General features: G+C 40.6%; 1 protein-coding gene and 1 pseudogene across 1 annotated transcript; one reads left to right on the forward strand and one right to left on the reverse strand.

The window, feature by feature from the left end:
* The first annotated feature begins 8,863 nt into the window (after window positions 1-8,863).
* LOC137234613 (glutathione S-transferase 1-1-like) lies at window positions 8,864-9,405 on the forward strand. The gene has a single exon (XM_067758062.1). The coding sequence runs from the start codon at window positions 8,884-8,886 to the stop codon at window positions 9,403-9,405; it is 522 nt and encodes a 173-aa protein (XP_067614163.1). The 5' UTR covers window positions 8,864-8,883.
* Window positions 9,406-9,457: 52 nt separating this feature from the next.
* On the reverse strand, window positions 9,458-10,740 carry LOC137235016 (zinc finger protein 782-like; annotated as a pseudogene).
* Between the last annotated feature and the right edge of the window lie 905 nt (window positions 10,741-11,645).

The raw sequence follows: 11,645 nt of genomic DNA on the forward strand, positions 1-11,645 counted from the left end.
TGAACCACTATTAGAACCTTCAGCAACAGAAACTTTGAAAATGTTATTTGGTGGCGGTACAGTTGCTGCAAAAGTAAAATATGCAAGTGATGCTGTAATAATGAGAACTCCAATAATTGTATTATCAAATAATGATGTTTTTCCAAATGATTCTGCATTTAGATCTAGAATGTCTACTTACAAATGGAGATCATATAAAAAACTGAAAAGTTATAAAAAGAAGCCACATCCAATGTCAAGTTATTATTTATTGAATAAATATAAAATTATAAATTGATTATAAATTTAATTTTCGTGTTTTATTTATTACTATATAATCTTCATCATCATCGTCTTCATTTGCAGTAAGTTTGGCAGATACTCTGCCATTGACATCATCAGTTACTCCAAATAGTGTTTGTCCATCTGTATAGGCTCGATCATAATTTGCACAAAAGTTCGTTTCCAATGGCCAACTAACACTAAACCCTTTACCAAAACATGATGAAATATTACACTTAATATCGATTGAACATTCAACTTTCCAATAACATGCACTATTCAAATACGACTTTGAATTATCACCAGGTTTTAATTGAGGTGTAGCTATTATACCAACATGTAATTGAGGTTGTACATTACCCAAAACCTCCATAAATTGGATGATATGTTCCATAAGATTCAATAGTTCTTGCATATACATCATTTATATTATAAATTAAAATTGGAGTTGTTGTTGTCTTACTTAAACCAATATCTCCACTTAGTGGCACATTTGCACTTTTAAAAAATTGCAATACATGACTATGGGGTCGAGTTTTATTTGAATGCACTTTGTAAGTTTGGCGTGTATAAGGAACAAAATGATCTTTTCCTCTCTTAATGAAACCACTTTTAGGTTTGTATTCATAATGGACAATTGGTATTCCAATTGCTTGATTAATTAAAAATTGATGAACTTGTTCGTCCATTCGAATTGCTCCTTTATTGTGAATAATATAATCTTTATATACAGCTTAATCTGGATTCTTTTCTCTATTCCATTCATGTATAAAATATTGTTCAATTGGCTGAGGTACGCACAATGCATTAGAAGGAATATGTTTATAATATTTTTCATATATTTCTTTCACATTCATATCTTTGACATCAGTAACTTGCATTGGATCAGTAGTACTGCATGTATATGAAACATTTTTACCATAACATTTCTTATTTAATCCTGTAGCAATCAATCCAATAGGAACATATTCAGACGTTGCAGTACCTGAAATGGTAGATCCAACATCAAAAGCAGTTCTAGTTCCTAATGGTGTAACAGAACAAGAAACTTTTACAACTTCGGCTGTACTAGGTAACATATCAAATTCTGCTTCACTTAAATAAAATGGAACAAAATCAACTGGAATTAAAGCTAAAGGTGTTGTTATTTGATCAATAGTTGGTGAAGTTTGTATATTTTCAGTAGTATATCCATAGCTAATTAATATTTTTGTTTTCGTGAAATTCATATGATTACTTGAACATGGTCTACTTGGTCTCATCAATGTGATACTCTCAGAAGAGGAATCTCCACTTCCTGTTGCACCCGATCTCGCACCGGAATTCGGGCCACGACCTGAACTACTTTGCTGATGAATATTTTCTTGCATATCAACATCCATAGTAGGATTATTATTACCACGATGATTTGGGTTTTCAATGAAAATAAGATCTGGTTCAACAGATTTATCGATTGAATTATCTTCTTCAATTCTTGGTTGTTTGGCGGGGAGTTCGTTATTGGCTTCGGAGCTAGATGGTTCATTAGCTCTTGCACGTTGTTGTGCATCAAATTCTGCTTTTGTTAAATGCCACTTATAACCTCCTGTTTTATATGATGCATAAATTGCTTTTGCTATTTGTGATGTCGATTTAAAATCTTGTATATTTCTGTATCCACCTTTATTTGGTTGGAATTTAATATTATTCCATTCTTCGGCTATATCTTGTTCTCTTCTTGCATATACAATTTGAGTAAACGTTTTTTGAACATTACTCATATTTGGATAATGAACTCCAAATATTGTTTCAAAACCATATTTAATAGATATACCAATTATTCCAAGTAATTCTTCTAAAGATTCATTATGTTGATTATCTTTAATAAAATTTAATATTGCTTCACGATCTGCTTCTCTAATTTGAGATTTTGTTGTAGCTAATTCATATTCTATATCGTGTATATATGCATCAACATCCACATCATTAATTGGTTCATAATCTTTGTATATTGTATTACCGGGCCCAAAATAATTATACCCTGGATATGTAAATCCGTCCCTGTGTGCCAACATACTAATAAAACTAGTGTGGCACATTGCCTTATATACTGTTCAACAACATTGTATCATAATCTATTTGTAGCACTACGTGTTATGTATATTCTGCAACAACTCTTTCGAGTTGAATTATGCGCAGTAAAAATAATAAAACATTATGACGACGACAACGACGACGACTGGTGCACCGGCAAAGGCAATCAGCAGAGGAAGCAATTTTCCGATCGACAGCATCGGCCGTAGGCCATGATTGCTAAGTCATGATCTGGGAAATTGCTTCCTCTGCTGATTGCCTTTGCGGGTGCACCAGTCGTCGTCGTCGTTGTCGTCATAATGTTTTATTATTTTTACCACGCATAGTGCGGATGGACAAAATGTATTTTTAGACATGAAAAATGTATATAAAGGAGAGGATTTGAAATTTAAAGTTAAATGTTTTTGAACAGTGACAGTGAAAATAGTGTGTGTAGTTATTGTTATTCACCTGAAAATAATGTTGAGGAAACAAGTGAAGATGAATCGCGAACCGGTGGTGATCGACGATGTGTCACCGGTAATGACAGAAAACGAAGAGGAAGCGATATTAGAAGAGACGACGAAAAAAGACGAAGATCAAATTCAATCTCTTCCAACTACTCCGATGGTGGAAGTGGCTCTGACGAAGGAGAAAAAAAGGAAACGGAAATCAGGCAATCAGGAAACAACGAAAAAGATGAAATTGGATATAGATGGCGAAATGAGGAAGGCATCGATTCTACCGGAGAATTCGGACAACATTTCTCTTCTTTCTGTGCTGCTGGTGATATGGACGACGGAATTTCTGTTGGATATAAATTCGACATTGGAGATATTGATATCTCTCTCTTTGGTGGAGAAGATGTACGAGGTGAAGAGGTACCTGCATAATCTGATGGAATCGATGGCTTTTGTTCAAAAGCAACTGCTGGACCAAAACAAAGAATTAGGTAATACAAATAATTTATATAATATAAAAATATATATTAATTATTTTTTTTTAACAGGCAAGTGTTCAATGAGGAGTTGAGTAAGTATAATCTTAAACAGCGAGTGGTACACGACGTACACGGATGCCCATATGACATTGGAGACATTCAATTGGATCACAAACAAATATGCAGACAATTTTCAGGGGCCATCGTCATCATTTCGTACCACGGCAACCACATCCACATCATCCACTACTGTTCCTATTCAAATTAATCATGCAGATATTCCTTCTACAATAACATTAGACAACATTTCCTTAGAAGATATGCTAGACGAATCGTTCCGAGTTGGCAGTTCATGATCCAACACTGGATTAATTTGTCAATCTATCTGCAGAAAGATTCCAGGCAGTACATCTATTTTAACATCGCCGGGAGAATGTGGCCACCAAGTGGTGAAGCTCGATGTATTCGATTTTTCAAAGATATCGAAGAAACAGAAGACAGAATGGTGGAAGGAAGCGAATTATCGGTCGACTTTTATAATAAATTCACCATTGGATCCGAACCACCAAATGGTAATGAAACTGCTGCTTTCAGCGATGAACCAGATATCTCAAATTCCGGGTGTAAAAAGGGAGGAAAGGGAGACAAAGTAATTGTTTAGGCAGGATGCCTAACTTTTCCGCATCTGTCTGCGATCCCCCCAATGCAACCCTGCGAATCGATACTCGAATTAATTTGTAACTACCCACACCATCACCGCCACATGCATGTGCATGCATGTACATGTACGTGTATGTGTGTTTTTTGTCAGCACTCATGCATATGCATGTCGGGGTTGATATGTGGGTGCCTTTCCCCTCCAAAACGGAGGATTTTGCGGGTCAACGGTTGTAGCTTGCTACACAACCGGCCTCTTGGATTGTAGCAGCCAACGCGTATACATCTGCCGCCAGCGATCTCTGCCGTTGTCACATATTCACAAGGTAATATATTTTCCTGTATATTTATTATCTACCCAATAAAACATATCATTATAACGAGAAATCTCGTATTCTCTTATTTTTATTCCCACACGCCATATTCCCATTGAGATCGACCCCGGTGCACCCACCTCTCGCAAGGATCAGACGCACCCCGGCCGAACATTTGGTCCTATCTCACCAGGAATTGGAAACAGCACCTTAACAATACAGTCCACAACATAATTAGCCCGAAAATTTATACGGAAAAATATTTACCCACCAACAGCTATACAAAACCAAAACTAAAAGGTTATATTTGATATCAAAACGTGAAAAAAACACTGAGCAAGCGACAGCCAGCTTAAGCCATCAGCAACACCACAAGTCATCTTGCCACATCATCACCAGAACAGCAAACAGCCACAACGTAAGTGCAATATTTCTTGCCACAATTTGTTTTTTTGGTTATAAACTATACAAAAACCGTGTAAAAATATATACTGTGAGTGTGAATAATTTATTAGTGTCGAAAAGATAATTAAGTGCAAACGCGGGACATTAACGTTGTCTTAGATCCCTTGTGACTATCTGGTCTGTGCCCCCACCAGCGGTAAGGCTCTCCAGACACAGCACAAGGAAGAGGTGCACATAACCTCACTTTCACAAAAAATTCACGCCATTCGATTGCGGCAAATTTCACTTTCTTTTGCGTCACTATTATTTTCACTAATTTCTCTAATCAATCTTTGTTACACAGTTTCGTTCTTTATTGCATAAGATTTATTTCACGATTTCACACTTTTCGTCGAGTTTATATCAACGCGCGCACTTATTTTATAATAAAATTAAACGTTTGGCGAGTGGCCCCCTTTACCTCACACAGTACACATTGGTGTTGCTCCCCCCTACTCCCTGTTTTACAGCACAAATACTCTGCAAAGTCAGACAAAATAAACACATTAGGAGTAATAACTAAAATTTTGCGTAATTTAATAGTTGTTGGTTGGGTGATTCGAACAGGTTCATACAAATTTACATTCCTCACTCAATTTGTCCACAAATTTTTCAACCATGAACATGGATTCCTACATTAGATTGGCCGATCGAATAATCGAATTCGAGGCCGATTTTAATGATATCAATGCGGCTCTGCACACTGTACACACTCTTGCAATACAGCAAAGAGAATTGCAAGCCAAGTGGGAAAAAGCAGAGAACGCCCTAGAGGAGTTGCTTGGCTCTGACACGCTCGACGCAAAGAAAATTGCAGCGGTCAAGATCAAGCATAAAGCGGCATATGCCGTATTCTTGCGATGCATGTCGAACATGGCTGAACTTCAAGCCAAATTGAAGGAGGAAAAAAATAGGGCAGTCAAACCTGAGGGAGAACGCGCGCGCGAACACAGTATCCGCCTGCCAGCTTGCGATACTGAGGTATTCAAGGGCGACTACCTATCTTGGCCAACGTTTCGTGACCTGTTCACGGCCATCTACAAAAACAACAGTCGCCTAAGCCCGGTAGAAAAGTTGTTCCACCTTAACCAAAAAACCCAAGGTGGGGCAAAGGACATTGTCAAGAAATGTCCTTTGACAAATGAAGGCTTCGAAACAGCCTGGAAAAACCTATCTAAGAGATACGAGAATAAACGGATTCTCGTAAACTCACAACTACAAATTTTGTTTAATCTAAAAAAGATAGATAGCGAGTGCGGCAGCTCAATCAAAACCTTACAGCGCGACATAAATAATTGTATAGCATCCTTAAAAACACATCAGATCGATGTTTCAAATTGGGATGCGATCATCACATATTTATGCTCGACAAAATTACCCGAAAATACGTTGGCTCTATGGGAGCAGAGCATTGACCACAAAACGGACATATCCAAGTGGGAGGATATGGACAAATTCTTGTCAAATTGTTTTCAGACACTTGAAACCGTGTCTGGTTTTACAGGGAATGCCACTTCTAAAGTGCAAAAGTCTAACCCGTCGCGCCAGTCGACAGAAACCCCTACAAAAAGACTTGGTGCTTTTCAAACAAAAGTAACCAAGCAAACAACAAAATCAATATGTAAAATGTGCAAATCGACGGAGCACAGATTACGCAACTGTTCATGATTTTGCGATTTAAACCCGGTAGAAAGGATTAAATTCGTCAAATCCACAAATGGCTGCCTGAATTGTTTATCCCCAGGACACACAGTGACGAGGTGCACCAGTTCGTACAACTGTTCCAAATGCCACTCTCGTCACCACAGGCTCTTGCATGCGGACACACTTCAGCAACTGGCGGTGCGCAACCCTTTCAAAGATGCGGTTAATACCCCATCAACTTCGGTACAGGCACGGAAAAGGCAGGAAGCGGGACAACCACCTTCCTCTACGAACCAGATTGTCAAATCCTGCCATGCCAATTCCAGCACAGGTGTGCTATTAGGAACTGCTCGCGTACACATTCACCACAATGGTACCGACTTCTCCGCGCGGGCATTAATTGATTCTGGGTCTGAATGTTCCTTTATAACTGAAAGACTGAAACTCAGAATCAATTTGCCAGCGAGGAAAATGCATGCCCATGTCTCAGGCATCACAAATGCGGTGTCAGCTCAGGTGAAAGAAGCATCCAACATCGAATTACGTTCACCAGTGGATCCCTGCTTCAGCCTGACTACACCCGTACTAGTTCTAGCGAAACTCACTGGGAATTTTCCATCCTGCCATAGCAACGCAATGACTATGCAGGCATTCCCAGACTTGGTTTTGGCAGACAAGGGGTTCTACGTCAACGAAGACGTAGACCTCATACTTGGCGGAGACATATATCCCCAAATTATAATGAACGGTATAAAAAAGAATGTGCTAAACACACTCTTAGCCCAAGAGACAGTGTTCGGTTGGATACTAACCGGTCGTATCGAATCACCGAATCCAACGAAGAGCATTATGTCTTTCTACAGCGAGGTTGCGTTAGACAACCAACTCAAAGCTTTCTGGGAGGTAGAAAATGTACCCAAAAATAAAATATTAAATGAGGATGAAAGGTACTGCGAACAACTATTTGAAGAAACAACGCAGCGAAGTGGGAATGGAAGGTACACCGTGTCACTACCATTCCGGCAGGATTACCCTAACAATATTAACTTAGGACCATCCCTGAAGCGTGCATGCTCTCAATTCTTTCGGAATGAGGGGCGGCTAATAAAAAACCCAGATTTAGGTAAGGAATATGTTCGGGTGTTGTCAGAATATGAAACGCTCGGACATATGGAAAAATTGAAAAGAAATATCCCATCCGACTATTCGGATCATTCAGTCGTGCATTCACGAATACTGGAGTCGACTTCGCCGGACCCTTCGACATTAAAAGTTACCGCGGCAGAGGGTGTCGACTATCCAAAGGCTATGTCTGCCTTTTCGTGTGTCTTTCCACACGAGCAATTCATGTGGAGGCCACTACTGACCTCAGCACACCATCATTTCTAGCGGCATTTGCCCGTCTCATATCTAGGCGCGGATGCCCGAAAGATATGTACTCCGACAATGGTACGAACTTTGTCGGAGCGTCACGATCCTTACGATTAGAATTCAAGACCTTCATCTCACAAGCGCGAGAGAACGCTGTCTCAAAGTACAGCCACCAGTCACTCACGTGGCATTTCATCCCTCCGGGCGCTCCCCATATGGGAGGGCTGTGGGAGGCTGGAGTGAAAAGCTTCAAAAGAGGCAAAAGAGGCATACCTGAACTCGCGGCCGCTCAGCCCGTCGTCCAATGACCCGACGGACCTAGAGCCACTTACCCCAGGCCATTTCCTCACTGGCAGCCATCTACTGGCTCCGCCAGATCCAGATGCTAGTGAGAGCCCTGCCTCGATGATCAATCGATGGCAGAAAATCAAAGCCCTCCATCACACTTTCTGCAAACGATGGAAGGTGGAATATCTATCCGAACTTCAAAAACGAGTGGAGTGGAAGCATCCCAAAGAAAATATAAAAGTGGGAGATCTCGCTGTCCTCAAAGAGGACAACATATCAACGAATGGAGGTTAGGTCGAGTCGTCAATGTACACCCCGGCGAAGATAACCGAGTTCGCGTAGTTGACCTCATAACAGAGAAGGATCAAGTCAGACGACCTTTGGTCAAACTGATCCTTCTTCCAACGGAGGAGAAGGATTGCGACAAGACCAAGAGCTCCTCATAACAATCCCTCCGTTTCTCTCCCTCCTTTCCGAACTCCACCCCCCTATCGATAATCCACCGTAACCCACCTCTCGTTCACCCGAACGAGGCCAACAAACCCCATCACCCACGCTCCCTCTCGGGAACCAGAGATCACCCAGCTCTCGATCAACCCGAACGAGGCCAACACAATCCTGACGCAGATCCACCAATCTGCCACACAACACAACCCCCCCCCCCCCTTTTTTTTATTTTTTGGCACACTATGGCCAAAATACTGGAGCTTAATAACAATAAGAGCAACTCATAACAGTGCATGGAATCTCACCGGCAGCTTAGCCGTATCCGAAAGTATTTCATTTGAGCAATTCTAGCGCACGCATCAGAGTTTCCTGTGCTCTCCCCGCACAATCGAAATGCACCAAATCACCTATGCCGAGTTTTTTTAATAAGTCGTTGAAGCAAACATAAATACACCAAGTACAAACATGGATTTCTATGACACAGCTGGTTCTGCCCCTTGCCGATCGGTTATAATGACCGCAAAAGCGCTTGGTCTCAACTTAAATAAGAAACCAATGAATCTTATGGCTGGCGAGTACATGAAACCAGAATATCTTAAACTAAATCCACAGCACACTATTCCTACGCTGGTCGACAATGGTTTCCCACTTTGGGAATCACGCGCAATTATGGTCTATTTGGCTGAGAAATATGGCAAAGATGATACGCTGAAATGCCCCAAAAGGAAAGCAGTTATCAATCAACGTGATCCAGAGTTGTACAAGAAAATTGAATCAGCTTTTGACCTGCTAAATACTTTCCTCGAAGGACACAAGTATGTAGCTGGTGATGCACTTACCTTACCCGATCTTTCTATACTTGCGACAGCGTCCACTTTTGAAGTAGCCGGATTTGATTTTAGTAAATATGCTAATGTGGCCAAATGGCATGCTAATGTAAAGAAATCTGCACCAGGCGCCGATGAGAATTGGGAGGGTTGTTTATAGTTCAAGGCGAAGTTCTTCAGCTGAATTTGAGGCTAATTTTTGTGTAGTTTTTTTAAATTGCAACACACCGGCACCTACAAGGAAAGAACAAGTTAATATCATATTTACAGTAATCATTCTTTGTCTTCTCACCTGTATGTCTCATTTCATGATACTTTCGTGTATCGGGTTTGGCAAATTTAAGATCTCAATGACGACAAGCATATTCCTTTAGTTTTTCAAATTACCAGCACTATTGCAAACCTTGCTACAGAAGCGACATGGCCATGTACATACGTTCCAGCGTATGATAGTTCATGTGAATCGTCAATTCGTTCTTAGTCGTTTATGCATACCACAATGTGAGCATACATACCTTTTTGATGCCAGCATGCCGCTTCAGATGTACTTTTAACTTGTCTTTATTGGCAAAACGACGTGTACAATGTGGCTGATCACACGAAAATGGACGTTCAGATTTATCTTTGTGCGTATAGCGATGTTCACGAAGGATTGTCGTACTTTTAAATCCTTTGCCACATGTTTCACAAATGTTCAGGGCCCAGTTTGTGAATCTCCCTCTTTTGTACGTTTAATGCCGATTTGCATTTGTATATCTTACCGCAACCCTCTTCATCGCATTCAAACAAAAACTCGCATTATCTTCATTCTGATTCAGATGTCTTGAACCCACTCCACCGCGTGCAAAATTTATTGCAACCTTCTCGCGTACAAGGATAGGGTTTGAGACCTTTATGCTCACGATTATGTGCCAGGAGGCGGTGCTCAACAAAAAAAAAAAAAAACCCGGCGGACAAATCTCACAATGATAGATAGTTAATTTCTTCGTTTTGATTCTTATGGCTTTTGAGGCCGGTGTTTTGACAGTTTTTGATTTATTCCTTGTGCTTCTGCGCTTATACCCAGTTTTAACATCTTGAGAATCTTTGAAGCTAGCGAATGACATGTTATCTCCAGAATCATCAGGATTCCCAGATTCCTTTGCATTATCAGATAGATTATGTTCGTTTTCGGTATTGGCAAATGAATTGAAATCATGAACAAGCTCTTGTGCATTTTCAGTCGTATTTATAGTTCCTTTCTTGTGGCTCTTGGCTGTCCTCTTGTTGGTGTTCTTTACATTTTTTTTTAATTTCTGGTATCTGCTATTTCGGATTGTGCTTTTTCTTCCTAATCTTTACGAAGGTGATTATATTGTTCTATTGGCAAATTATCCGTAGATACTTCCTTAACGTCTCTATCGCTTGAAAGTGAAAATTGTTTATCATCTTCAAAAGTCACCACATCGCCCGTATGCAAGAGCTCTTCAAATCGTCTAATGGAATCTATACACATTCTGCGAAACTTATAGAATGCAATAATGTGTTGATAACAGCTCATGCAGAGGAATTTGGAGTATTTATTAGAAGCACAAAATTCATTTGATATGCACGCGGATACTTTAGTCAAATGATCTTACTTACTTACTTAATTGGCGCTTAACCGTCTAAACGGTTATGGCCGTCCAACAAGGCGCGCCAGTCGCTCCTTCGCTCCGCCAACCGGCGCCAGTTGGTCACACCAAGGGAGTTTAAATCGTTTTCCACCTGGTCCTTCCAACGGAGTGGGGGCCGCCCTCTACCTCTGCTTACATAGGCGGGTTCCGATAGAAACACTTTCTTGGCCGGAACATCATCTTTCATTCGCATAACATGGCCTAGCCAGCGCAGCCGCTGCGTTTTAATTCGCTGGACTATGTTGATGTCTGCGTATAGCTCGTACAGCTCATCATTAAATCTTCTTCGGTACTCGCCATCGCCAACGCGTAGAGGTCCATAAATCTTTCGAAGAACTTTTCTCTCGAACACTCCCAAAGCCGCTTCATCTGCTGTTGTCATGGTCCATGCTTCTGCCCCATATAGCAGGACGGGTACGATAAGTGACTTGTAGAGTATGATTTTCGTTCGCCGAGAGAGGACTTTACTTTTCAATTGCCTACCTAGTCCAAAGTAGCATTTATTGGCAAGATTGATTCTTCGCTGGATTTCAGTGCTGATGTTGTTGCTAGTGTTGATGCTGGTTCCCAAATAAACGAAGTCTTTTACTATTTCGAAATTATGGCTGCCAACAGTAGCGTGGTTGCCAAGGCGCATATGCGCTGACTCTTTGCTCGATGACAGCAGGTACTTCGTTTTGTCCTCACTCACCATCAAACCCATTTTTACCGCTTCTTTTTCCAGCTTGGAGTAAGCAGAACTAAC

The sequence above is a fragment of the Eurosta solidaginis genome, chromosome X (genome assembly GCF_040869045.1).
Source record: "Eurosta solidaginis isolate ZX-2024a chromosome X, ASM4086904v1, whole genome shotgun sequence".
Taxonomy (NCBI): domain Eukaryota; kingdom Metazoa; phylum Arthropoda; class Insecta; order Diptera; family Tephritidae; genus Eurosta; species Eurosta solidaginis.

Excerpts from the sequence above, each read along its gene's own strand:
- LOC137234613 (XM_067758062.1), top strand. The coding sequence starts at position 8,884 with ATGGATTTCTATGACACAGCTGGTTCTGCCCCTTGCCGATCGGTTATA.